The 27146-nt window shown below is 49.7% G+C and overlaps 12 protein-coding genes across 12 annotated transcripts; 7 read left to right on the plus strand and 5 right to left on the minus strand.

Annotated features, from left to right (window-relative positions):
• Positions 1–272: 272 nt before the first annotated feature.
• Positions 273–1681, plus strand: KY384_000198 (uncharacterized protein; the record flags this gene model as incomplete). Its single annotated transcript, XM_044808735.1, has 3 exons — positions 273–286; positions 729–900; positions 971–1681. The coding sequence occupies 3 exons, from the start codon at positions 273–275 to the stop codon at positions 1679–1681; spliced, it is 897 nt and encodes a 298-aa protein (XP_044665488.1).
• Positions 1682–2340: 659 nt separating this feature from the next.
• Positions 2341–2624, plus strand: KY384_000199 (uncharacterized protein; the record flags this gene model as incomplete). Its single annotated transcript, XM_044808736.1, has 2 exons — positions 2341–2496; positions 2553–2624. The coding sequence occupies 2 exons, from the start codon at positions 2341–2343 to the stop codon at positions 2622–2624; spliced, it is 228 nt and encodes a 75-aa protein (XP_044665489.1).
• Positions 2625–2916: 292 nt separating this feature from the next.
• KY384_000200 (uncharacterized protein) lies at positions 2917–4503 on the plus strand (the record flags this gene model as incomplete). The annotated part of the gene is made up of 1 exon (XM_044808737.1): positions 2917–4503. One exon carries the CDS (start codon positions 2917–2919, stop codon positions 4501–4503), a length of 1587 nt encoding a protein of 528 aa, XP_044665490.1.
• A 1871-nt stretch (positions 4504–6374) lies between these two features.
• Positions 6375–6867, plus strand: KY384_000201 (uncharacterized protein; the record flags this gene model as incomplete). Its single annotated transcript, XM_044808738.1, has 2 exons — positions 6375–6735; positions 6791–6867. The coding sequence occupies 2 exons, from the start codon at positions 6375–6377 to the stop codon at positions 6865–6867; spliced, it is 438 nt and encodes a 145-aa protein (XP_044665491.1).
• Positions 6868–9212: 2345 nt separating this feature from the next.
• On the minus strand, positions 9213–10325 carry KY384_000202 (uncharacterized protein; the record flags this gene model as incomplete). Its single annotated transcript, XM_044808739.1, has 1 exon — positions 9213–10325. One exon carries the CDS (start codon positions 10323–10325, stop codon positions 9213–9215), a length of 1113 nt encoding a protein of 370 aa, XP_044665492.1.
• A 734-nt stretch (positions 10326–11059) lies between these two features.
• Positions 11060–12122, minus strand: KY384_000203 (uncharacterized protein; the record flags this gene model as incomplete). The annotated part of the gene is made up of 2 exons (XM_044808740.1): positions 11060–11452; positions 11757–12122. The coding sequence occupies 2 exons, from the start codon at positions 12120–12122 to the stop codon at positions 11060–11062; spliced, it is 759 nt and encodes a 252-aa protein (XP_044665493.1).
• A 1854-nt stretch (positions 12123–13976) lies between these two features.
• Positions 13977–15077, plus strand: KY384_000204 (uncharacterized protein; the record flags this gene model as incomplete). Its single annotated transcript, XM_044808741.1, has 4 exons — positions 13977–14103; positions 14158–14565; positions 14633–14896; positions 14947–15077. The coding sequence occupies 4 exons, from the start codon at positions 13977–13979 to the stop codon at positions 15075–15077; spliced, it is 930 nt and encodes a 309-aa protein (XP_044665494.1).
• Positions 15078–16604: 1527 nt separating this feature from the next.
• On the minus strand, positions 16605–17418 carry KY384_000205 (uncharacterized protein; the record flags this gene model as incomplete). Its single annotated transcript, XM_044808742.1, has 2 exons — positions 16605–17340; positions 17369–17418. The coding sequence occupies 2 exons, from the start codon at positions 17416–17418 to the stop codon at positions 16605–16607; spliced, it is 786 nt and encodes a 261-aa protein (XP_044665495.1).
• An 887-nt stretch (positions 17419–18305) lies between these two features.
• Positions 18306–19177, minus strand: KY384_000206 (uncharacterized protein; the record flags this gene model as incomplete). The annotated part of the gene is made up of 2 exons (XM_044808743.1): positions 18306–18329; positions 18362–19177. 2 exons carry the CDS (start codon positions 19175–19177, stop codon positions 18306–18308), a joined length of 840 nt encoding a protein of 279 aa, XP_044665496.1.
• A 543-nt stretch (positions 19178–19720) lies between these two features.
• On the plus strand, positions 19721–21815 carry KY384_000207 (uncharacterized protein; the record flags this gene model as incomplete). Its single annotated transcript, XM_044808744.1, has 3 exons — positions 19721–20108; positions 20304–20450; positions 20506–21815. 3 exons carry the CDS (start codon positions 19721–19723, stop codon positions 21813–21815), a joined length of 1845 nt encoding a protein of 614 aa, XP_044665497.1.
• Positions 21816–21874: 59 nt separating this feature from the next.
• KY384_000208 (uncharacterized protein) lies at positions 21875–23046 on the minus strand (the record flags this gene model as incomplete). Its single annotated transcript, XM_044808745.1, has 2 exons — positions 21875–22836; positions 22896–23046. 2 exons carry the CDS (start codon positions 23044–23046, stop codon positions 21875–21877), a joined length of 1113 nt encoding a protein of 370 aa, XP_044665498.1.
• A 590-nt stretch (positions 23047–23636) lies between these two features.
• KY384_000209 (uncharacterized protein) lies at positions 23637–26757 on the plus strand (the record flags this gene model as incomplete). The annotated part of the gene is made up of 2 exons (XM_044808746.1): positions 23637–25686; positions 25715–26757. The coding sequence occupies 2 exons, from the start codon at positions 23637–23639 to the stop codon at positions 26755–26757; spliced, it is 3093 nt and encodes a 1030-aa protein (XP_044665499.1).
• Between the last annotated feature and the right edge of the window lie 389 nt (positions 26758–27146).

Consider the following 27146-nt stretch of genomic DNA (forward strand, 5'->3'; position numbering starts at 1 on the left):
TGAGCATTTAAGGCAGTGAAGCCTGTCAATGCCAGGCGTAATCAGCTCAACTCAGTGGAAATAAACGACGGAAAGGTCCTGCTGCCAGACAAATCGCCAGTGGCAACAGCACCGAAATGAATAATTTTTCGAGGTGTTTGAGTATTCGGCAATGTATTCATTTCAACGTGAAAGTGAGGCATCTGTCTAATAGATGATTAAGGGTCTACATATCTATAACTAATTATAGCTAGCAAAATAATTTATCGCGCCAATCCTCATTAGCAACAATAATGTGCCGCACTACGTAAAGAGGTGAGAATATATGGCTTAGGCTATCTCTTCAAGCTTCTAAAACGCAATACTCCATTCATTTTATATGAGTACGTTCGCATTTTCCCTAAGCCTCAAAATCTGTGGAAATAGTTAATCCAGAAATATCCACCGTCTACCTTCATTTTACAAGCCAACAGAGGGGGTGTTTCTACCCTGATGTGGCTTTGCTTCCGGCGTACGAAGCAACCGTAACACTCTAAGAGAGTTTTAGTTATTCATATCCTTCGTTCCATTTTCTCAAATTTCTTACTTCTACTTACATTCGTGTCAGAAGTCGACGTTGGGCAAAGTGTATCGTCATCGTCCGATTGCAACAGGCTTTATAGGTAAGGTATCAGGTGGGAGATGGGCATGATAGATTGGACACATTCTTTTGTACGCAATGCCTCGATGCTACCTCAAAAATATGGCAGGTTCAACATGGCCCCTCCCAAAAACCCAAATACCACAATCCTAAAGCTCGATCACTTAGAAGGTAAATACACCATCTGGGATAGGCCAGACTCAGAGGATGCGGTTGAGGAGATTACGGATCAGACAGCAGAGGGCAAAGCTTTGTTTGAATTCATGGCTTGGCTCCGATCTGTGCCTGGACATGAGTATACGATGTGGGGACGAATGCATGGGAAAGATGATTGTCTCCTGATTTTCATAGGTAATGATCATAGCTCTGCGGTTTTCTAATGATTCGCCCATCCCTAACCCTTCGATAGGATGGGACGAATATACATCTGAGCCTTTTGACGCGTCCAAATCAATCAAGCAAGTCCTGGATTCTGGGCAGCTTGCAGCATTGCAGAGCCATCTCTCAAACCCGCCAGAGGTCATGAACATCCCATCTCGTCCTCCACTCGGGGAGGGGTTAGCATGGCCAAGGTTTTCATGCGAATGGGTCACGTGGAGCATGCCGTCCAAGCTGGACCCGACATACCATGAGAAAGCTGCTTCTCAATTCGATGCACTAGGCGACTCCATCAAGAGCACTCAGAGCATGCCGAGCGGTTCCAAACAACGTGATTTGGCTGGCTCTTACCGAGGCTGGCTGTACAACGACGAAAGTGCGGCGCCTGTCTCGATAGAACCGAGCGAGAAAACGCATATTTTCTGTTTCTTGTGGAGAAACTCAGAGGCTGAAATGAATTGCAAGAATTACAAGGTGGATAGAGAGCTAAGAGAGTCATGGCATGAAGATTTCGCAGCGCTTGAGCATGAATGGGAAGCCATGGGGATGCGCAGCGAGAGCGTTCACCTTCAACTTGGAGACTTTGGTCATCAGCTTCGATGGCTCGAACAGCTGGCGAAGGTCCAATCGAGGGACTTGACCGCGTCTGCTCGAAGTCAAGGAATGGAATGCGTGGTCTCTTAAGACCGAGAAGCTGTCCATGCACGTTGGCCCATGTTCATGTAAGGAGTAATATAGTTGATGCACGCTCGCATGCCATGCCTTTGACTGCCATGTGGACGAAAAGGGAAGCTTCGGAACGGGTGCATAGGGCAGCTAGCCGTCCAATTCGTGATTGGTGTAAGCTGGCCAATGGCGCTTTTTACGAATATGTATGGCGACCGCGACTGCTTCAGCATGTCTGCTTCCTATTATTCCTCTGGCTTTCAGGTACAGAAAGCTCGCAAGATGAAGGAAGTCGAGGGTTGGAAGGGGATGCGGCGGCCGGCAAGCGCCATGAGAGAAGGCTTGGCATTGCAGATCCCTCAACATTTTGCCTCGGCGTTGTGGGCAAAAACGGCTCATCAGCTGGGAAGTCGTGCTGCTGTCTGGGGACAAGATGCGCCTTTCACTTGACGTTGCCGTGTGTGTTGATGAAGCTTGGAGCTGCTCTGACTTAGGGGAAATGGCATGGAAGTGGATAGGGCGTGATTGACCAGGTTGTACAAGCAAGGAGGAAGCTCCCACGACCTCTCTCTTCCACAGCAATATTGACGTCGAACCCCGCAAGAAAACCCGTCACTCTCTCTTCAAGTTGCTTTCATCCCTTCTCCAAGACCTAAAGACCTTGCAAGGCATCAGATATGGCGCACCTCACGCTCGCAAAGGAGCTTGGGGCACCTCCTCCCCACGGAAAACCATATTCGGTTATTGTACCCGGTTCAGAGAAGGAAGGACGAAGCCCGATCTACAGGCATCACAGATTCAAAGATGGACCACTCAAGACACTGGATCCCAATGTAAGCCGATCAGCAGACCATGGGGCCGAAGAGAAGGCTGTCTAAATCTCTATCAGGTGTTGACCGCCCACGATATGTTTGAGAACACGGGTAGCGTCCCTACCATGACTGTCGAGAACCCATGCTGATAGCATTTCAGCGAACAAATTTCCCAATAACAACTGCCTTGGTTGGCGACCGTACGACTCTGTACGCAAGACGTGGGGCAAATACCAATGGATGAATTATGCCACCGTACAAAAACGGCGCGCGAACTTCGGAGTTGGAGTTGTCTCGGTCTGTAAAGAGAGCGGAGTGACCGATGAAAAGCATGCTGTGGGGCTCTGGTGTCAGAACCGACCAGAGTGGCAGATCACTGGTACGATCCTACAGCCCTAGTGGTTGGCGTGTGTCACTGAAAGAATTGCAGACCTCGCTTGCATGTCACAAGCCCTATTTTCGGTATCCCTTTACGACACGTTAGGTCCTTCCACCACCGAATATATTATCAATCATGCCTCAATACCGTGCATCGTCACATCGCTACCCCATATTCCGACGCTGCTCAAGCTGAAGCCCAGGCTACCGACCTTGAAAGTCATCATCTCCTTGGACCCTCTGGAGAATGGCGAGAGGGACGGCTGTTCAAAGAAGTATTTACTCAATGCTGTAGCTTCGGATCTGGATGTCAAGATATATTCTATCGACGACGTGGAATCTATCGGCGCTTCTTTTGGAACACCTCTCTATCACCCTCCTGCGCCCAGTGATATTGCTACAATCAACTATACATCTGGAACGACCGGCCCGCCGAAAGGGGTCACCCTGCTTCACTCAAATACTGTTGCAGCTACCTCTTGCGTACATGTCATGTTTGAGCATAGACCCTCGCGGACAACATTGTCATATCTCCCGCTTGCCCACATTTACGAGCGGATGACTGAGCATGGTCTTCTCTGGTGTGGTGGAGGTATAGGCTACTTTCATGGTGATATTCTGCAACTCGTCGACGATTTGCAAACCCTCAAACCAAATGCCTTCATCTCTGTTCCTCGCCTGTACAACCGGTTTGGGGGTGCTATTCGCGCTGCAACTGTAGAGCAGCCAGGGTTTAAGGGCGCACTATCACGCCATGTGATCGATACTAAAGTTGCGAGAATGACGCCACCAGAGTCGCCTAATGCCACGAACAAACATGCAATCTATGACCGAATATGGGGCCGAAAGGTTGCATCAGCCATTGGTTTGCAAAACGCTGAGTACATGATATCTGGATCTGCGCCCCTCGATCCAAGCTTGCATCGTTTCCTCCGGGCCGTTTGTGGTAACAAGTTTGTTCAAGGCTACGGCCTGACTGAAACGTACGCGCTCGGACTGTGTCAGGCTTTGGATGACATGACCGTAGGCAATTGTGGGGGCGTATCACCTTCTTTGGAGTTCTGTCTTATGGATGTGCCTGACATGGAGTACCTCGCTACCGACAAGCCGCAGCCAAGAGGTGAGGTGCTCATGCGTGGACCACCAGTCTTCGCAGGGTACTATCGGAACCCAGAAGAAACTAAAAAAGCCATGCTACCAGATGGCTGGTTCCGGACTGGCGACATTGCCACGATTGATAACATGGGACGCTTCAAGATTATTGATCGCGTGAAAAATGTCCTGAAGCTTGCCCAGGGTGAATACATATCTCCTGAACGCTTGGAAAACATCTATCTCTCGCACCTCAGCTATTTGGCAATGGCCTATATACATGGCGATAGTCTTCAGACCTTCCTAGTAGCTATCTTCGGTGTGCAACCGGATACGTTTGCTCCTTTTGCTTCCAAAATATTGGGGAAGACCATCGAGCCAACAGATGTAGTAGGCATCAAGGCAGCTTGTGAAGACGCACAGATCAAGAAAGCAATCAAGAAAGACCTCGAATTCGTTGGCCGAAAGAATAAATTTGCTGGGTACGAAAGGGTAAATAATTTTAAGCTGATGGTAGATCCATTTACGATTGATAATGAGTTACTGACGCCTACGTAAGACCTCTCCAATACTCTGCAGGCGTACGTTGAATCACTAACATCTGTTTCTACAGGTTGAAGATGAAACGCCCACCAACCGCAAAGATATATCGAAGCACGTTGGACCAGCTTTATGCTGAAGCATTGCATGATGAAAAACAGACGAAAGATCTCAAAGCAAGAGCGAAATTATGAGCAAACTGGACATAGAGTTACTTTTGCATAGCGTTAGGATTTAGGCTAACGACGTAATCAGACAGGATCCTGCAATGTATTATGGACATGTACTTAGGCATTGATAACATTTAGATGAAAGAAGAAGTGAGTACGCCGCTCTCTGAGTTTGCTTGGATAAGTCTCTGCATGTCTCGCTGCGTATACGCAAGAGCTGGGGAAGGATAATCCCCGTTGACTGATCCAGCTTAGTCCTTTTCGACATGGGACAATATAGCAGTCGACAAGCTCAAACCAACATCTCTATTAGTGATGCGTCACTGATGACTCGGACGCTACTGCAACGATCAGTATTGCAAGATCAACTGCGAGTAAAATGCTGCTCCGTTTTTTATCAGACTGATTTAGACCTTCTCGTGTGTGACGCCCAAATTCTTGATACTTTTGCCTCCTCCCGACTCAAGCAAAGACTTAATATACCATACAATCAGCCTTTTGCCCCCGTGGAGAAAACTCATCAGCAGGGTGACCTACAGGATGACGCTAGCAGAAGGATGGTACTTCACGCAGACCAATCCAATCCTAATTCAGAAGCCTTTGATCTCGAGGCTTGATATTGGGCCCACGGTGGCTGAAAGACTCCACTTGTTCCCGATCATTAACCAGTTTTATTCTTCATTCCCACCAAACAGACTAAATCACACCATATCTTGACCAGCTGCAACGACTTTCCCATCTCCTTTGAAAAGTACTTGACATCTCCCAACTCGCATACATGGCACCACTCTCAGTCAGTTCGAGAGCCGTCGCGACTTTCATGCTAATGAAAGAGCGTGACAGAGCGTTTGATGCTGAAGACGATCAACACGACTTTTGGGACGGATTCTCTTCATGGGATAAGATGACGATGAAGTACAAATTCATAGCATGCGTACTCGCGGCACTTGGTATGGCAATTCTTGTTGCTGTCTGTTTTGTTTTTGTGAGAGTCCGTCGAGGGAACCGGCGAAGGACAAGCGGACTTCCTTCACCATTGCCCAGCGCCCAGCGCCCTCGCCCAGGCCAGAGGGATATGCTTTCAAAGGGGTGGTTTTGGACACCTAAAGATGCCCGGACTCTTTTCAGGCCAGCACAAGGTTCGCCTATATCCCAGTCTAAATAGCCAGAGCGAATAATGACCTGTCTCAGAATTGGGTATTTTGAGCCAAAGTACTCCAAATAATACGGGAAGCCAACGTCACGATGACCACATCGCTGAAGTACACCTGGAAAGCAGCCAGTCAGACGATTCATCCGCGAATAAGCAATCTTCAGCAACCGATCGTCCAGCGAGACCTCCACCTTACACCCCATGCAGTCAGGGGTTCAACTGAAATTATCCTGCCCTGACAAAGATGACATCCATGATCGGAAGTAGGATTACAGAAGGGGGTTGAGTCTGCATATACCCGTTGCTAGAACAAGGATGAGGGAAAAAATGACATCGCAGAGCAATTACTGATTCGATCAGGCTGCAATACTTCCGTACATGCATCGGACATTATTGGAGCGACCTAAGCCACTTCGCTGTGTACCTTTATCGTTTCCTTTTCATTTTGCCTTTTGCTCTACTTTTCTTCTCCTCCCTCGTAATGCCTCGCCTACCTTTCAATCGCCCAGGATTCTGAATAAAAAGCCCAAGCTGCTTATTTTTGACAAAGACTTCGCTTCATCACAATGACAAGCACGACATCCTCATGGCGTGCCCTAGTGACAATCTATACCGACTCCGACAAACCCCAAGTCGTCAACATGACCTCCATGACTTGGATAGACAAGAAAAACATTACACATTCAATGGACTTCCCGGGCGGAACAGGCAAGCTCGGCTCGGGCAAAGCAAGAGAGTACTGGGATCATCTTGAAAATCAAGGCACAGCATTAACTTTTTTGATTCTTCTGGGCATAGGCGCATTGATCCTGTTCATGGCAAGCTGTGGCCAGAGGTGGGACCGCAATCGACGGAGGAGACATATGGCGAAACAGAAACGGCAGGAAGAAATCGAGCGGCGTGAGAAGTTGGGAGGAAATAGCCATGGTGAATGAAGCCGAGCAAGTCGTATTGAGATTCCTTTGAGCTGACTCCTCCCAAGAAATGAACCGCTTTTCTTCCATGAATCGGTTCCTCAATACACCGCAGGCAGCACGAGAGGATTTCAGAGCCATCTGATGAATAAAAATTTCCACCAGGGTATATAAGGCTTGACGACAACTGGCTAGGAGGCCAGAGAAGCTATCCTATACCCTGAATGTGGCCACTGCCCAGTATTGGCTAGTGCCAAAGGGCCTTCTCTTTCAAGAAAGGTGCAAGGATAATACCTATGGATCAGCCTGTATTTACGGACAGAACATCGACAAAGGTCAATCTTTCAGACCATTCGGTCGATGTAAAGGTCATAGCAAGCATACACCAGAGTTTGCACAATCCAGCCATATAAGCCCATTACTAGCATAATAGCTGCTTTTAGTAGTAGCTTTCGCCCAAAAAGCCACCACAGACCCACAGCTTTTGATTGTTTCGGCATTTCCGATAGATCTATCTTTAAAAGCGGCCTTTGCTTCCACTATTCCTTCTGCGTAGCGGCTTCTCTATCTTTGACTCGACAAGTTTCACGTCTCATTCGCAATAATATCACACAAAATCTGCCACTTCCTTCCAAAGACAGCGACAAAGCAGCCAAATTACTCTACAACATGCCTCCCTTCCCGCCCTTCTCCATCTCACCAGCTCAAATAACGACCAACAATACTCTCCCCTCCAACACAAACAACCACTCAAACTCCTTGCCAGTACTCACTCACGGCTTCCCCGTCATACTCACAAGCGGACGCCCGCCCCACATCGACCTTAGCGCATGGATCCCCTCGTCTAAAGACCTACTTTTCATCTTCGGCATCTTCCTCAACTTCTTCTTGGTGATTTACTGGTGGCGGTCGTGTCAGATTCAAGCGGAGCGAAGAAAGGTGGTGGATGTGATGTCGAAGAATTTGAACGGGGAGGAGGAGTTAAAGGTGCTATGAATGGTATATACGGAAATGAAACTTTTGCGTGTCAAGCTAGCCACAGTCTGGGCATGCACATGAATAGAATGCAATGACATAGGAAAGACAGGTGACGCACAAATCAGCTTCGTATCCACAGATCGAAGTACATACCATTCCACCGAAAAGCCAGCTTTTGTAAATTGCCATCCACCAAACCCCAAATCAATCAGCCTCTGCCATGGCTCCAACGGTCCACAAACTCGGATTCCATTTTCCTTTCAGGCTTTCTTCAAAAGCTACACTCATTTCCTGCCTTGGACACTGCAGCACATCTCTCCCTCCCCCAAACCCATCCTCAAACTTCCTGCCTGAAAAAACACAAACCAAGTACATTTGCAGCCACCCGTCTCTCCATCCTCATAAAACCCCATCTCACCCCTCTATACCTCCGTATGGACGCCAACAAAACCCTCAGCATGCTCCTCCCCCCTTCACACACCTCTCCTGCCTCCCCACCCCCCTCCACGCAATAACGCGACGCACCACCCTCACGATCCTCGACACGGGGATGGAACTCGCACTCCCCGACGGCCTTCAAGTGACCTTATCATCCCCACCATCACCCTCCACCCGCATACCAGACATGCTTCTTGCAAATCTTGCGCGTTTCTTTGGCTTTGAGCACTTGCTCGGTTCCGTCAGCGGATCGTCAAGGGGAGGGGCCAGTGGGGATGGGAGGGCTCATGTTTTCGTCTTCTGGTTGACGGGTGTTATGGTGGGTGTGGTGGTGACGGTGGTATTTTTCTGGTGCAGGGAGGTTTTGGAGAAGAGAAAAGGGGGGTGGCGTGGACGCAGACAAGGATGGTATCAAAGGGGAGGCGGGGGGTGCTGGTGGGCGATTGGGAAAGCGAATTGAAGATTGAAGATGTGGAGATTGGGTTGAGGGAGTGCGGTGAGAAGGGGCTTGAATTGCCAGAGGCGCGATAAAAGGCCTGACCGGTGCTTGGAGGGGAGATGATGTTGGATTTTGCCATGGATGTTGCTGAGTGTGTGAGACGTAGGTCAACTACCTTGGACGTATGGGAATGCTTAATCAAACCCCTTACCTGAGGAAATGCTCTTGTTCCAACGTGCGGCGCCCAAGCTACAGTGAGAGAAACTTACCTACTCGGGGCGGCAACAAGCGAACATATTGAGAAGAAGGAGAACGTGATGACTTTCAGTGTGATTACTCACTGAATCTCGTAATATTCACAGCTATGTCTGCTTTCTGTACTAAGCAGCCCGTATCGATAGTATGTACTGTATGGACACCATTAATCTGCTAGTAGACGCCGACAATGCAGCCATAGTTCGTTGATGCGCCATGTTATGCAAGCCAGCATGATGAACGCCGAAAATGCTTAGGAAGCGCCGAAAAATGATGCGTATAGTTTGACGAAGTTGGAAGGTACTAGGAAGTAGCTTTTGGCGGTGGCGAGGTCGTTGGGATGTGACGTTCAAGCATTGTGTATCAGGAATCGCGTTCAGTTAAGACGGAGCCTCGCCGGGTTCAATCACAACAGCTTCATCCGGATCGGTGATCTTCACATGTTTTGCTGTTTCCTTTTGTTTCTCTTTTTCCTCGTCCTTTCTCCGTTGTCTCTCCTCCTCGTCCTCGAGGATCTGCTCGTTTTTCCGCCTCAATTCTTCATCCTTGTGCTCTTCTGCCTTTTCCTCTTGCTTTTTCCGTCTCTGAGCTTGCCGATCGTTACGTTCTTGCTCGATTTCCTTGGGGGTCTTCTTCACCCACACGCGGTCGGCGAGACTCCATTTGTGTCCTTGATACTCATCGGTAACAAGCGCTTTGTCGCCATACTCACGACTCAAGACTTGATTGTAAGCATACGGTACCTTAGCGACCGCACCTTCATACATCGTTTCTCTCATTGGCCAAAGATCTCTCGTTCGATAGCGATGGTAATTCTTGCACAGCCACATGCCAGGTGAAACTTCCGGGTGTATCTCAGCCACGGCGGTGATGTCAATGTACAAGCCGTTACGAACGTCAATCCAGCGCGCATCGATAATGTTTGCGCCACTGTTCCGCATGCGAACGTAAATGGCGGGGTTCACATCGAGATGGTATTTTCTTGTGATAGGCTTCGATTTCGATGTGGCGGGATCGACCTCGGTGTCGTCGGATTTATAGTTGTAAAAGGTGGCGTTGTGGTTGTCGGCGAGGTGAAGGAGGGTACCAACGGAGATTTGAGTGTCAATGTCCCAATCCCAGGGCAGCATTTTTGAGTTCCACCACCAACCGAGGAGTGTACCGTGGGCCAGCCATGTCTCCATGCCATTTTTCCGAAAGAATTCCAGGTACGAGCGTATCAAGTGTACCTGAGTGTCTGTTTTCTCGTCATACCCCAAGACGTGATGGTGGTATCTGTCGTCGTAGTGGTTAAGCGCTTCGTCACCATTTGGTTCGTGGAAGTACTTTGGATAGGAGTCTTGGACTGGCGGTCTTTCGTGCTTGGGGGTCTGGCCCCATGAGGATCTCGAGAGGCGCGAAGTAGCGTCTGATATAGAGTCTGGGAGGAAAGCGGCTTGGGAGAAAGATTGAATGACTGATGCTGTAAGGAGGAAGGCGAGGACGGCTCTCATGATAGGGTGGAGGTATGACGGCCAGCGCAACATGAACACTCGAAGGAGGTTTCTGCGATCATTGAAGTAGACTGCGGAACCATCGGAAAGACCAGAGAGGGAAGGACCAGAGATTCCGGCGTAGAATTACGAGATTGAAGATTGTTTAGATATCCCCTGTCCCACGACGATAAGGGTAGCGGACGGTGAAGCGGGCAGTCAGTGAGCCTTGGAAGCGAGTGACAAGGCGGAAGAAACGATAAGCATCAAAAAGGAGAGTAACAAGAAAAGAGCAGGGAGTCCGAGTGATTAACACAATAATTGATGGGTGTGGTAGGACAGCAGGGACTGGGCATCATGGGGGGGGTTCATCAACCCAAGGCCCTAAAAATAATGACGGACCTGGGATGCATCTGATTCGTCCGAGACGTCAGCATCTGTCGCGTTCTCTCTTGGCACCGCGCTGCCAAGAGCGGATGATCGGAAAAACGGCCCATCAACGAAGCAAGTGAGCAGAGTCTGAACGCGCGGCCTGCAATAATAATAATGATAACATGATTATTATTTTAATTGTCTCCTACCCTGATGGTGGCCATCATTATTCGCCAAGGGACAGTCAGCATGAAGCCGTGTTAGCTTTGCATAAGACTGCAGGAGATTGCATGAGACCACTGCCATACTACTTTATCCGCCGGACTTGGCTCTGGAGCGGAACGGCTGGTGACAGTCTGGAGCGCCTGCGCTTGTATTCCTTACTACGGCGGTGCATCTTCAACAGGATCAAATTCGTAGGATAGTATATCCGAATCTGGATACAGATATGTGATCTTATCCGCTGCAACATATTCGGCGCTAGCTGCGCAGGCCTCGTCCGGTGTTATCGCCGTTCTTTCTGACCTGGAAAAGCATTGACGGAGGTGTGCGCGATGCCAGTGAGCTTCCAGAGTGCCGCTGAAGTACCACTGCTTTCCGAGTGCCAAGATCTTGAACGGGTGTGCGCTTGGAATGCCTTTGAAAACCTCAGTTGCCATCTGCTCCATTGTATCCTTATGGACCTGGTCGTAATTGGGCGGGCGATGGTCCTGGCTTACCCGAGACTCATGAAAGACATTGAGGACCTCCAGATGCTGCAAATTCTTGATGATCACCTTAGATGGTTAGTACTTTGTTGCCCACTTGCTTCCTCGAATGACTTACGATACACTGCTCTGCTACCGTCCCAGTCCTCCCATTGTCATTCAGCCGAATGGCGAGCTGTCGTAGCTTAGAAAACGGACGGGAGTGTAGCCAAGACGGCATCCTGTGTGAGTGGGTAGAGAAGCAATCGATCATAAGCGCTTGCAGATTTGTTTGACGTGCCAGTGCTCGCTCCAGCAAGGACAACCATGGCAAGTGTAATTTCTTAGTGGTCATGAACAGTTTCAGGTTTTCCGTCCGTTCAAGAAATCGCACGCAGGAATAAAAGTCTTGCTGAGGAGACACATCGTAGAACTGGATGATCAGATGCTGGACTTTCGATCTCGTCACCTCATCAAGAACTTGGCCAACGTTCCAGCAGTCTCTCAATTCGAGCCGTGTCAGTAATGGATAGTCCGACAGGCGCCATACGTCAGATCCAGGGAAGGTTATCTCCGCAAGTGAAAGAGACGTCAAGGATTCTGGGCACCACTTGAGCATTGAATCGTTTCTAGGATAGGGTACTCGCTCGTCAGGCCTGATTCGGCCTGGAAAATAGGAAAGACGGACGTTCCTCAATCTTTCTGTATTGAGCTTTTCTAGAAACCTGCAGAAAAGATCTGGAGCCGTCCATTCTGCCATGTCGATGGAAATACTGTTGAGCCGCAGCCTTTGTACTGTCGATTGCTCCTCTGCGATCAAATCCCCAAGGGACGGTGCTTCCATACAGAAATTGAGATTAGTCTCCTTCAGAAGAGCTTGAGAGCCAAAAAGGTAATTCAGGTCATCCGCGACAGGTCGTGCAGCCGAGCAAAGATGCAAGCGCGACAAGGTGTTAGGCTGTAGATTCTGGATGAGCTGCTTCAGTGGCTTGCATGTCCGATCAAGGTGAACATAGTAATGTCCAATCTCAATATCCCTTGCAAGATGTAAATGCGGGCTTTGCGCGAGGTTTGCGACACGCTTCCACTCAGGGTCGTCGACATGATATGGAATCGCAATTCTTTTGTACAAGTAGGAAATCGCGAATTTGAAATAAGTCTTAGATGTCAAGCACAATGATATCAAATCTGCGGGTAGTGAGATCTATCAATGTAGGACCAAGCTTGGGTTAGACGTGATCCTTGCAGCTACCTTGGAGGACAGAATGGCACTGTGACACTCACATATTCTAGGATTGCATCCCGTAGCTCAGCGGGCAATCTAGAGGGATCACTGGTCCGCATCTCGACTTCGAGAACATAAAAAATGGTCTATCCGTCATGAAAAAAGAAGAATATATCATGTACGAACGGCGGCTGCCTATTCCACGAAACATTGACATCTACTACCAGAACGTCACGTATGACGCGTCAGCTATGTCATCAAAGCCAATCACACTCTATTGTCCATCAGTCTCCTAGAATCTGCAAACAGGAAACATCGAATTGGATGTGAAATTGTTTATTTACTGAAATGCACTGCCCTACTCGTACACTGAAGTGCGTACCGAAAGCGTTTTGCAGAACGGACTTCCGTGCCACACTTGGTAGACCACAGGACGAGCATTTTTCTCTTTCCGCCCGCCCAGCGCGTACGAACCCTTCTCGGAGCGAACGCATTGGCTTGACAGGTTTGTTTACAGTCTCGAGGGTAACGTAGCTGTTACAATAATCAGATCAGTGCTGCTTTTCAATTCGCTGTAGGCCGCTTGCAATGCCGTGGACGTTGTCGTGCAAATTCATCGCCTTTGGCCCAGTTCAAGACATCGCATGGCGCCGTGGACTTGCCAGAAGCAAATTATACCTGTCGCCTGGGTTCATATGTGGAGCGTTGACACATTTTCAGCTGACATGAACCATTTTATGATGCAAGCATGGCCACTTGTGCTCTGCTAGCATCCACACACGTAGTACCTGTCCAGTCATTTCCTGCGGCCGTAATTCACAGACCGCGGCAATGGTCAGAAAGGACCTTGGAGCTGGTGTGGTCGCGTGCTCGAATCATTGTAGATCGTCTTTCAGACATTTCTCAAACAGTCGCAAGCTTGGCCCATTCACACAAGTCGTAGCGAACGATGGCAACCGTTGATCAGGGAGGAGAGCGTTGAGAGGTTCGATATTTTGCCGTGGTCTCTCCGAAATCGCCTTTCTCCACCGTCGGCCGAGTTCCGCGAAGGTGGGCCGAAGTGGAGCCGCGGAGGACTGCAATCATATAACTTAGGCAGTAGTATTGCTCTCTCTCTCAACCTGTAAATATAAATCTTGACATTTCGCGTCGTGCAACGCCTGGCTATAGTGTTGTTTTGCCATTGTTGGAGGCTCACACAGGATTTCGGCGGTGGCAAATGCGCTTTATGAGTGTCATGCCTTCCCCACCTGTCCCGTGGGGTGTTGTGGAGGTTCAACAAAGTTTAGAAGGGTGTAAAGTATAGTCTCTTTATATAATTTCAGCTTGTCCTCAATCAGTACTCAAGAATCTTTCATTCTCCTTGAAATACCTCTCGCTTCGACCAAGATGGAGGGCGTCATGAGGACCACTTTGGCGGAAGAAGGCTTGCGTTTGCTATCTACTGGCAAGGTGCGCGAGATCTATGAGCTCGATAGCTCAAGATTGCTCTTCGTGGCTACCGACCGAGTCTCTGGTAGGTCTCTGACCGCGCTGAGATGAACCCAACATGGCTGACATCTCATTTCAGCCTTCGACGTCGTCCTTGACAGCCCGATCCCTCAGAAAGGCAGTATCCTTACACAGATTAGCGACTTCTGGTTCAAGCTGCTATCCAAAGAGATTCCAAGCCTCAAGACTCATCTGATCCACGCCGGGCTACCAGACGCACTAGAACAAACTCTCAAGCCTGAAGTAGCCATCCAAGTGCAACATCGAAGCATGGTCGTCAAAAAGGTCAACGTGCTACCGATAGAGAGCATAGTTCGTGGATACATTACTGGTTCTGCTTGGACGTCGTATCAAAATGATGGGACATTCGTCGGCATAAGTCTTCCCTCGGGCTTGAAAGAATCACAGAAGTTAGAGCAGCCCATTTGGACCCCGAGCACAAAAGCGGAACAGGGTCAGCACGACGAGAACATCAGTGCGCAAGAGGGTCAGCTCAACCTCCATCTCGGTGGTCATCTAGCCAATTTAGGCCTTTGCTGACGTCTCCTGAACAGTCGCTAGGATCGTGGGCGAAGATCTTGCACGCCAGATCGAACGCCTCTCTCTGTTGATCTATGAGAAAGCTAGTGCCTATGCTGCGAAACGAGGAGTCATCATAGCAGATACGAAATTCGAATTTGGGGTCGACGAATCTACCGACCCACCTTCGCTTACTCTCATCGACGAGGTCCTAACTCCCGACAGTAGTCGGTTTTGGAGTGCTACCAAGTACGAGATAGGCAGGAGCCAAGTATCAGTTGACAAGCAGTACTTGCGAGGTTAGACAGATCCGCCACATCTGCCGGGAGAATACTGACTCTAGGACCAGATTGGCTTGTTGAAACTTCTCAAAAGGGCAAACGTGGCGTTGCGATCCCCAAACAGGTAGCCAAAGACACTTCGAATCGCTACAATGAGGCATACCAAATGCTGACCGGAGATCCTTGGGACGCCAAATGAGGACTAAGATCCTGCAGTCGAGGGTCTGGAAGATCGATACGCGAGAGGATCCCCCATGTTGAACCATCAACTCAGTCATCCAGTGGAAGGCTCGAGGAGCCTCCCGAGATTTTTCCCGGTCCAATAAGTGTTCCTACCGGCAGTGTAACATGCAGCGGTTGCCCTTCGAGCAGGCACCACGAATCAACCGGCTGCTTAAGGGTCTAGGAATCAAGGCTAAGGAAAGGTCTTTCGTACGTTATGCTCCGCATACTTTCATATCTGGTTACTATCATGCATGATCTCGAGCTGGCAGCTGTCAAATCTCGCGTGGATGAAAAGATCTTGGGGCGGAGCAAGGGCAGAGTGATTCGGGTTTACTGGGAAGGGTCAAGACTGACGGAAGCCATCTCGCCTTGCAGCATCTAGTCCGGACCACACATATGCATGCATCAAACACATTACCTGGACTACCAAGATGTCACAAGGGGCAACCAGAGCTGAGCGGCTCATAGTGTCGATTTACTAATCTAGTCTTGTCAATTCGGGTTTCTTCCCTACCTTTTCGCCTCCGCATTCTAAGCGGATCTCGGAGACAGCCAGCGAATGACTGTGTGCGATTGGCATTTGTGTTGCATTTACTGTTATTTTCACTTCTGTTGGGATTTGCAGACTAGCCGGGGTTGTCCATTTCATCAATCTAGCCTTTTGTGTACACATGACACTGCTTGCCAGGACACTGTTTCTGGATATATAAGAACGTACGAGTGATGCTACGATTTACCTCTCCACAGCTTCAGAAAATCTCAGAGAATCAGTCTACAGTCGCAGTTCATAATTCACAATTGACCAAATTCCCAAATTACCCTTCACAGCAAAACAATTTCAGCTATTTCAACCCTTTCAGCAATCATCTTAGCATTCATCATGTGCATCACCCAGAACATCTTCTTCGAATGTGGCTGCCTCGAGGACACCAAATACACCATGTGTGATCGAGCGATGACCGAAGTAGGCCACAGAACCCAAATTGCACCTGCTGTCACGAAAAAAGTCCTATGCCCCGACCATTTTAAGAGAGGTCTAGAGGCGAAGGCAAACAAGACAAAGGAGGAGAAGAGCAAGCAGGGTAAGAGCTAGTCACTGCTGGTTTGACTCTCCAACCGATTCTCCATTGAGAAGAGGTGGATACTTACGATGATGCAGGTCGACTCCGTCACTCGAACATGCTACCTGTCTGGTACGAATAAGTACCAATGCCAACCACATGAAGCGGAAGATGCAGGCATGGACGATTAATTTTGGAGTCGAATGCTGGTCATTTGCTAGATTGTTATATGATAATTGGAATGGTATCTTGTACAGTAGTATTAAATGAAGTGCAGTCAATCTGAACCATACCTGCAATGAAGCTTAAAATAAGGTCGCAGTTCCGACTCCGCGGTCTGCGCATTTCAGCCAGCCACCGGCACGCCAAGGCTGGAAGTCAGTCAATTTCAAAGTAGGTACCTTTCATGTATTCACCCCACGCCCTATGGCGCAATATTCTTATGTATGCGATCCATTTACGCTCTCTGCTTCTTCTTCTTTAATACTTGTTCCCTCTTCGACCTTTGAGAAGCCAACCTGCTCTCGTCCTCGCTCCTGGCTCAGATCCCTCACATCCGGAACGCTTCGGCCCTCCAGGTGCCACTGCTGTATAGTGCGAATGATGTCGACGCTCAGTTGTCCATTGTTCTTCAGCGCGTTCTCCCAATGTTTCGGGATAGCGTCGCCCAGCGTCAGATAGCGCGCCACGCTACCGACCATCATCTCACGCATCTCGTTGTCCTCGTCCGTGTTGGCGTATATATACTGGACTCGCCTCAAGCCTGGGAAGGTGTCCTCATTGTGGAAGAAATTCCTGATGAGATCAACGACTTCATGCCCAAGAGCCTCGATCTCGAGCTTGTTACCCAAGAGGTACAGATCAAGCAGTGGTCCGACGTCCTTTTCGGCTGCCGGGGCTTTGATGGCTTTGGAGTAGAGCCAGCCGACGAAGAGCTCGAAGGGCTTATCGTCAATGTCGGGGAGTCCGTAGACTTTCGTCTTTGAGGCTTCGAAGTCAGGGGAGTAGAAGAGGCGGCGGAAGAAGGGGGAGTGGTAGCACAGCAGGCGCTCGTGCAAAATCCAGTGCGTGTTCTCTTCGCCGACATAGATGTTTACAAGGGCATTGGTCAAGAGCCTAGGGGACTCGTCAGCAAGGGGATCGAAGGACGTGCGACAGCTGAAAAGATAAAGAGAGCTGTAGAAGAGGAGATGGGGAATCGTACTCGTTCAGAGGCTTGTTGGGTTTAAGGGAGGCCTCGCTAGATACCGACATGGTTGGACCTAGATGGAGGGAAAGGTGGGGCTCGAAATAGTGCAGATAGCTTTCGAGATGGAGGTGGGGGCGTTGAGGAAGGGACGCGGGTGATTGGACCAATTGGTATGATCTCGAATGTTTCTTATTAAAGCACTGTAGATTTCTAAGCAGATATATCACAGAAGAGAAGGCAATTAAGTTGAGCAAAGCAGATGGCAGATGGGTCAATAATACTACTGATCCCAGCCATTCCACGGCAGTCGTCCCAAGCTCAATGACGAACTCAGCCCCAGCCTAGGCCCAATGTGGCATCGTCTCCCGCCAGGGCATTAGTGCCTCAACCCTATCTTTCTCGCCACACTTCAAATCTTCGCATTGCCTCGCAAGGGCCTCGGTAGGACGCAACCCACAGCCAATGATTGTGCTTGCCGTCTCGCTGGAATACCGTTGATTGAAAATGCCTCAATATCAACTGTGGCTGGTGCTGGCGGCGGGATGAAACTGCCACTTGGCAATTGCTCCATCTCATGGCCTCTACGACCGAGGCCACATCCAATCACGTGTTGACTCTCATCTGTCTGCATACTATATCAATTTGGATTTCAAAGCAGTATCGCATACTCTCAGCCGCTTCGGCCGCTCCCAACAATTTGCTCTTTGTGCGGGGAAGGCCAGATGCTCGTAAATACCCCTGACCATGAAATGTCATCTCAGCTAGCTATGGACTTGCTTTCCTCCCATACGATGGCAGCGGCAACAAACGGTGCTGCGAGGATACCGCACGATTAGTGGGTCAACCGGGTTTTCATTTTTGCTATCTTTATCTGGCACGTCTTGGACTATCTGAAAGACTTCCCAATCATCTCATCGTTCTCCCTTCTTAGCCTCAAGATCGGTCGTTGGGGTCAAACTTCTTTGACCAAAAAGCCCTGAAATGCTTCTCTTGGCCTTTTTCGCTTACCTCCGTGACCTCACGAGGTGTTAGACTGAACGTCATGCTTCGCAGGTAATCGCTCAGGCGTTGTTCCTTTCCGGAAGTCGTGACCGTTACCACCCCCTGGTCGATGCACCATCTCAAAGCAATCTCACCTTCAGACACGAAATACTTCTTCGCTAGCACAGCCGAAAGCGCATCTAGTGGACCAGGCTTCGCTTTCGTTACTGCAGCGAGCGGTGCATACGCCGCTGTGGCTATACCATGCTCCTTGTGATATGGAATGAGTGGACCATGTTGAAGGTAAGGATGATACTCTATTTGATTGATTGACGGCGGCGTGGTGGCTACCTTGAGTGTGGCTTCAAGCTGCGGGATCAAGTAATTGGATACCCCTATTGATTTGGCTTTCCCCGAGGCCTTAACGGTCTCCATCGCTGTCCATGCCTTTTGCAGGTCGGCATCCGATTGGGCAAAGAAAGGCTCGTGGATGAGATACAGGTCGACATAGTCCAGTTGCAATTTCTTCAGGCTTGCGTCAATTCCCTTAGGGATGTCATTCACACTTTGCATAACCTTCGTCGTGACGAAGAGCTTCTCGCGGGGAACTTTGCTTTCTTTGATAGCAACGCCAACCTCTGTTTCGGTGTTGTAGGTTTCGGCAGCATCAAGATGATTGTAACCTAGCTTGATGGCAGTCTTTATAGCATCGACTAGTGTGCGATCAATTGACGAGTGATCGGGCTTTTTATACCAGGCTGTACCAGTTCCGTAAGCAAGCATCGGCACTTGAATGCCATCATTCAGCTTCAGAAGTGGAATTGGGGTATCAATCTTTGCCATTCTCGGACTCGATTCGTTGAAATGTCTGGCAGACCTCGATGTTTTACATTTGCGACCAGCGATTGGGAGACTACGAGTCAAGCTTGATCTGCGAAAGAGCCCGTCGTATACTAAGAAGCAATATTGATGTTCTACTTTCATGCCTTAATATAAACATAGATTAGAACGCAGTGACGAAGTCTAGACATCGGACATCCGGAGATAAGCTAAAACGAACCGTAGCCAAACCGCATGGCTCTGCTACCACTTCGATGCCACATTTGAAAAGCGACTCGTACACGCGAGGACCGATTATGAACTTGCCATTGACAATGCTGTGTTTCTCTAGCGAGCAGCAGATGTGGTCCAGATTTCGCCATGTTTAATAGCTTCGCAATATCTTGCTACGCATTACGTCACCCATATGTGCTCTAATCCTTGACGAGATGACAGTTCTTCGTCTCTAACTATCTTTACGATTCAATTTTCATCGTCTCATTCCTGTATATGCTCTCACGCGTTCTTTCCAAACACTCACATTCTCTCCTTAGACGCTTACCCGTTATGACTGCTCCTATCTCAACAAATGCGCCAAATGGCACCACTAATGGCGCATTTTCAGGCGTATCGCTCAACGATCTGCCAAAGACAAACACATTCACATCCAATCTCCCCTCGGACTCAGCTTTCAAGACACCATCTATCTCACACAAGGCGCCGCGCGATGGACTGGGCCCTCGAATCGTCAAAGGCGCACTGTACACCTATGTCAGACCTGAAAAGGCTGATGAGCCGGAGCTATTAAGTGTTAGCCCTGCAGCGATGCATGATATTGGCATGAAGAAGGCTGAAGACGAGACGGAAGGCTTCAAGCAATTTGCAGCAGGCAATAAAATCTTCTGGGACGAAAAAACGGAGGAGGGAGTCTATCCCTGGGCGCAGTGCTATGGAGGTTTCTGGACATCGTATCGATGATAGAGACTACACGGCTAACAGTGTCTGCAGGCTGGCAATTGTAAAGAGTTAAGATTCCAAAGAGTAGGATGCATACTAATGCAATAGCTAGTGGATCGTGGGCAGGTCAATTGGGAGATGGAGTAATACTTAGTCTCTGCTTAGCAAAGATTGAGCTAATTTGAAAAGCGAGCAATCTCATTGTTCGAAACAACAAATCCAACGACGAGCGCGCGCTATGAGTTGCAGGTAAAAGGTGCTGGAAGGACACCATATTCGAGGTTCGCCGATGGCAAAGCTGTCCTGCGGTCCAGCATTCGCGAATACGTTGTTTCTGAAGGTTAGAGACCCTATCATTCTGGTATACTGGGCCCGATCAATAATCTATCATCTAGCTCTCAACGGTCTCCACATACCATCGACCCGCGCGCTGTCGCTTACGCTGCTTCCCAAGTCCAGGGTTGTCCGTGAGCGCCTAGAGCCAGGTGCGATAGTGGTCCGATTTGCGCAATCTTGGCTCAGGATAGGCACATATGATATACTACGTGCACGCGGCGATCGCAATCTGATCCGGCAGCTATCGGATTACGTTGCCGAGAATGTCTACGCTGGTTGGAGTTCGCTCCCATCCGCGTTCAACGCCTCCAAATCGCCTTCGGTTGCAAGCGTACCAAAAGACACCATCCAAGGTTCAGCCGAGACTGAGGAGAATCGCTATACCCGTCTCTACCGCGCCATTGTCCGCCGCAATGCTCTCACCGTGGCCGCCTGGCAAGCCTGCGGCTTCATGAATGGCGTATTGAACACGGACAACACGTCACTCCTCGGTCTGTCTCTCGACTTTGGACCCTTTGCATTTCTTGACAATTTCGACCCTAGCTACACTCCCAACCATGATGATCACATGCTTCGCTACAGCTATAAGAACCAACCCTCCGTGATCTGGTGGAATCTTGTTCGGCTAGGCGAGAGCATGGGTGAGTTGATCGGCGCAGGCTCTAAAGTTGACGACGAAACCTTTATCTCCAAGGGTGTCACTGAGGACTTCGCACCCGAGCTCATCAAACGCGCCGAAACACTCATCCAGAACATTGGCGAAGAATACAAAGCTGTATTCATGACCGAGTACAAACGCCTCATGCGTGCACGGCTAGGCTTGAAGAGCGAGCAGGACTCTGACTTTGATGACCTGTTCTCCGAGCTCCTTGACACCCTCGAAGCAGCCGAACTCGACTTCAACCACTTCTTCCGACGCCTATCATCCCTCCGACCCTCTGATCTAGAGACGGAAGATCAATGCAAAGCCAAAGCTCCCATTTTCTTCCACAAAGAAGGTGTCCCCTCTACCGCTACGCTCAATGAAGAAGCCGCCCGCGAGCGCATGGGCAAATGGTTACGAATCTGGGCAGAGCGGGTGAAGAAGGACTGGGGCACTAATCCCGTCGGCCAGGAAGAGAGGGAGAAGGAGATGAAGGGTGTGAACCCGAAATTTGTGCCTCGAAGTTGGATCTTAGATGAGATTATTCGAAAGGTGGAATTTGAAGGGGAGAGAGAAGTTCTGACGAGGGTCATGCGTATGGCGACAAACCCATTTCAGGAGCGGTGGGCCGATGGCAATGACAAAGAAGCGATAGCGGAAGAGGAGAGGTGGTGTGGTGATGTGCCGAGAGAGGGGAGGGGAATGCAGTGCAGCTGTTCCTCATAGAGTGAGGTGCTAAACGAATGCATGTCATGATGATACTGCTGGCTTGTCTAGATTTTCAATCATAATTCATCGTCTTCGGTCGTCTCATCGTCCTCATTGCCAGCTTCATGAGCCGAATTCGATTTTCTACCAGGGTTTATGGCTGCCCCATCCAACCCCGATTTTGTTCCCCCCTCATCCTTCTTTCCAAACGGCAGATCTCTGCTTGGTGGCGGTGTGTCTGAAGTCTTTTCCGCACCGGCCGTCGTCCCGGTCCTGCGATCCAGGATATCACTTTCTTCATCGTCGTCTTCAGTCACATCCTCATCCTCGCTACCCTCCGGCGTCTCCTTTTTTTCTTCCTCACTGTCCTCTTTCTCAACCTCTACCTGCTTAGCAAACGCCTCGTCATCGTCAGTTTCCTCCTGACCCGCCTCCTCAGCCTTCCTCTTTCCCATCCTCGAAGACTTCGCTACTTGTCTATCCGCACCCCCAGCTTTCGAGCGTGCACTCTGCTCCTTCGCCAGTTCCTTCTCATCCACTTTCGCCCCTGCAAGGATCCGCTGATAATCTCGAATCTTCAATTTCTTCGCATTCAGCAGATCGCAAAACTTGCTGAGAATCGCATTCTTATACTCTTGCTTTGTAGAAGCTAGGTCCTCAAGTTGCTGGGATAGTTGCTGGATGATTGATTCTTGCTCTTTGCATTTCAAATTTAGGGCGTAGATCTCTGTGCTCAAAGTGTCGGCACGGCTGACGGCTGTGTGTGCCCAGCCGACGGTATCAATCTCAACGTCATCGTCTTGCGGGAGGCAAATCTGGCCGAGGCGTTGTGTTATGCCCTCTAGATTCCTGCGGACGATTAACTCGAGTTGGCTGCCTGAGACGGTGGCAACAAGCTCGATCTTGTCAGGTTCTTTGACAGAGTCGCCGGGTTCCGAAAGAGCTCGCTGCAGCAGAATCGATTCGAGCCTAATTGCCCATTCTTCCTTGCTCTTTTGATATTTCTTCTCGCGTAGATTAGAAGCATGGCGTTGGGTTACTTGACTTGAGGTGAGCAAGTGTCAGTCAAAACGCAGTGACGAGGGAATGAATGCCTACTTTCTGCAGCATAAGGACTTTCACCCTCCGTGGCTTGAATTGTAAGGTCAAGAGGAGCGGGCCCGTTGGCTTTGACGCTGACCAGAACGAAGTTGCCCTCGCTGTCACTTCTCGGCACACGCAGGACGTGCTCTTGGCTTGGGGAGGCCATGCTGAAGCGGGGTAAAAGGCCACAAGACAGACCCAGTGATAAGACACGAGATGCAAGTGCTTATGGGCTCGATATCGCGGGGCGTCACGTCGAGATAGGCGTTGGGCTTGATACCTGATTCGGACTTTAGACCATGGATGAAACACGCGTTTTAGCGTCCGCCTAGTGTTGCCAAGACTCGCCCGCCTCTCGATCTACTGGCGCGACCTGCCACCGCCGGTGGAGTAAGAAAGCGGTCCATGCGTCTCAACGACCACCCGCTGACTGCCAGCTGTACTCCTCCTTCCCTGAATCATCGCCCTGGCCATCTCCATTCTCTGCGTGATCTTGCAGCGGCAAGGCATTTGTCGCTCGCAGCGCGGTGCTGCCCACGGGAATGAAGCTCGCGTAGACAGTCTCAATAGAACAGCATACTAACAAACAGGTCTCGAAGATCACCTCACCCTCAATCATTTCATCATCAGATTCACAGTGAAGATGCATTACACTTCTCCGACATCATAGACACAGCGCATTGGCACCCTAAGGCCACCTCAACAACACCAAACAGCGCAGATTTGAATATTTTTTCCTTCTCCGAAAGTGCAGTCATGGCTTCTTCGATATTGAACCAGAAAACTTTGGGCGAGCAAGCTGTTGAGAACTGGGATGATGACATGGATTTTCAGGGACTGGATGCTCTGCACCTCCGCCATGCCTCCAGTACGACGATTGGTTCGACGCAACCCCACCACCGTGATTCCTTCTCATCAAGAATGTCAACAAGATCCGATCGAGAATCGATTGGGGCAGGCGACGAGGACTGGCAAGTCTTGCTCCCCACGGACGATGAGAAATCAACACTGGATGCGATCAGCTCAGCGAAGAGTGCAGGGATACCCATTCCACAGAATGTGCCAGGTTCAGCGTTGCTAGGTGGTACAATCAAAAAGCTTGGAGGTCGAAAGTTGAAAAAAGTCCTAGGTGACGATTGGGGTGATGACCTTGAGTTGCCGAAGCTTCAAGATGGTGGCTTGAAGCTGAAGAAGGCTGATGCCGCAGATTTCCCAGATTCGTTGAGATCCTTTAGCAGTGAATTCCCAACGTCCCCAGTCCCATCGAATCCCAACTCAAAAACCAGTTTCATGGACCACTTGGCATTGGTGACTAGAGCACGGACTGGTGCTGCAAAATTGGAGAAGTTCAAAGACGATGATGATGACTTCTTTGGAGATGTTCCCACCATTAAAATTGCTAAAAACAGATCCCCACAGAAACTAACGAGCATTCTCCCCTCCAATAAACCAGGAAAGCGCGAGCCTGAGAACATCGAAGAGGATCTAGAGTTCCCCACTGATGGAAAGCCCCTAAGACTTTCAATACGCAAAGACGAGCCGAAGACACCTGCTTCAAACATGACCGACGACTCGGATCTGGACTGGGCAGAAGGAAGCTTAGGCACTCGATTTGGAGGTACACGGCGGGATTTGAGGTCTAACCCAAGTTCATCCATCACATTCAGCCCCAGTGCGTCTAGTTGTTTGACAGCTGAAAGTGACGATGGGCTAGAAGGGTTGATTTTACCGGACAGTAATTTTAAGTTTGGTGAGGCCCTCAAGAAACGAATGGAGAATGTGCCTAGCGAGCAACTGGAAGCTGCTTTTGAGGGAGGAGCCCCCAAACCTCCCATCCAGGAGACAGCACCTCCAAAAGAAGACTTTTTTGCCGGCCTTGATATTGGGGATGGAGAGGTCTTTGACTCTGGCAAGCTCACTCTCAACCGCAACATCAAGCACAAGAAAGCAAAGCAGACTAGTCCAACAAGGCGACCTGCGACGACATTGACGTTCACGAACAAGATTGAGCCAGGTGCCAGTAAAATACCTAGACCTCAGTTCCATGATCGGCCTCGTTCAACACTCGAATCGGTGTCGGAGAGTGGTCCAGCGCCCCAGTATAAGAGAGCAGGTTCGCGGGTAGGTTTCCATTCCGCCCATTCATCTTCATCATCAGCCATACCTACACCATCCACGCCATCTTCGTCACACCCCACCGCACCATCTACTCCAAGCCGCCGTGGCCTCAACACAAAAACTTCGCATGAGGCGTTGCGATCTCAAAACACTACGACTTCGTCAAATTACTTAAAAGCCAAACGGTCCATGCCAGCTATGGCAAGGACTCAGCCGTCACCTGCCCGTCAGCAGACTTCTCAGCGTCCTCCTTCGCGAAGCGGTCAAGTGCTACCCTCTCGACCAAAGACACCAATTGATCGATCTGGTGCAGAGTCTAGCATGTCAACGGCAAGGAAGGCGCCAGTTCCATTCCTCCCAGCTGGCACCTCGCAGAGACAGTCGCATCATGTAAGCCTCAAAACATCCACATCGCGACAATTCCATCGGCCAACTTCATCCGACTCGAATGAGAATGCGCCAATCAACCGACCGCTGTCTCGTCTTTCGCAGCCTCGTCGACCAAGCACACCGACTAACAGCCGACTTGCACCTGAAGCCCTGGTGAAAGAAGCGGCCTCAAAACGAACGCTGACCAAGCCAATGCGGCGAAGAGCATTTGGGGATGGTAATGAGCTAGAAGTCTTCGATGACCTCCCAACTTCCGCGTCAAGCGAGTCCAAATTTCTGAAGCAGCCAGTAGCTCGAGGTGCTCCGAAATCCGTCCAAATGCGGAGTAAGCTTGGTCTCCAACAAAGCAATACATCAAGCACCTCGGTCAATGAGCAGCCCCTCCCCTCCAACGCCGTCCAAAACCCTCAGTCCAGTCAAGCAAGATCATCTTCCTCGCTTTGCTCGTGACACAAATGCTTCGCGTCTCGCTCGTGAACAACGTATCGGCTCGGTATCAGCAACTCTGCATGGAGCCTCCACGTTGACTACGGTCAGGGAGACAAACGGACCTCTTTCCTCCATCAGCACGAATTGGAGACCGCCACCACCTGTGTCACACAAGAATCTAGCTTCTCCGATGGTTCATTCTAAACGTCGTCCAAAAGCCCCGCCACAAAAGCCTCGCTTGATTAAACCTATGGGTGAAGTCCACAGCCATCCTAAAGAAGAGAAAGGCATGCACTGGAATCCTACCCTTTTTTGCTGGGAAGGCAACGAGAATGCACTCGCGCCCTTCGACGTCCCCTCAGCTTCCCCCAAAACAACTGGTCTCTCAACCCCTAAAAGCCCAGGCAATGGCGCAACTAAAGCTGCACCAGCTCTGATCGCCAACGTTGGGGCAAGCAAAGGTGTCCAGATGAGCGGTGGCATGGTCTTCGATCCGCATAAGATGCGCTGGTTGAAAGCTGGCCACACCAACTTCAACGCACGCTCCGAGTCTAACCCCATGAGCCCAAAGACAGACGATGATGACGAAGATCCATTCGCTGGCATCGACGATCTAGAGGATAAACCAAAGGCGCGTTCAAAATCTCGAAATACCGTCCGCGATGAAGCCTTAGATCCCTCTGGCCTACTAGCCTCAATATCAGCTGAGCAGGACAAATCGGACGATGCAGATCCACTGAAAGATGACATGGAGCCACTGATTGGTGAGGAGTTCGATGTGGGTCCTGAGTTCATCAAGAGATTGAGAGTCGAGGAGGAGAGATGGCGTAGTAAAGTGCAGCCGTGGATCGAGGAGCAAGCGGAGGAACGCGAAGATGAGGGATGGAAGTGGACGATCAGGGATATCACGGCAAGAACAAAATTCATGCTCGAGGCTTGACGGTGTGCATTCAGATGATTGTGACGTGAGCGGGCAGGAAGGCGAAAGGGAATTCGGCGTGCATTGTGGCGCGCAAAGCTTGGATGCCAAACCTTTGACATTATCTTATATGCAAAGCGAAGGAGTCTTCTATGGACATTACTTAGATGTGGTGATGAGATATGTGATTCATGCCTGCTAGCTAGGAGAAGGGGCGGCCATCTTGCTTTGTTACTGCTTGTCTAGCTTCTTAGATAGCATTTTCGAGGGACAGCATTGTAATGAAGAAGAACTGAATTTTTTTGTAGATAAATTTGGACTACATGTCTCTTTTCATACAAAAGACCATGTGGGACCGTTTTGTTGGGGAAGAAATGTTGCTTAATGGTTTCGTGATTTCAGTATGTACA

This window comes from Bacidia gigantensis (genome assembly GCF_019456465.1).
Source record: "Bacidia gigantensis strain McMullin 20006 chromosome Unknown contig_49, whole genome shotgun sequence".
NCBI classification, from domain to species: Eukaryota; Fungi; Ascomycota; class Lecanoromycetes; order Lecanorales; family Ramalinaceae; genus Bacidia; species Bacidia gigantensis.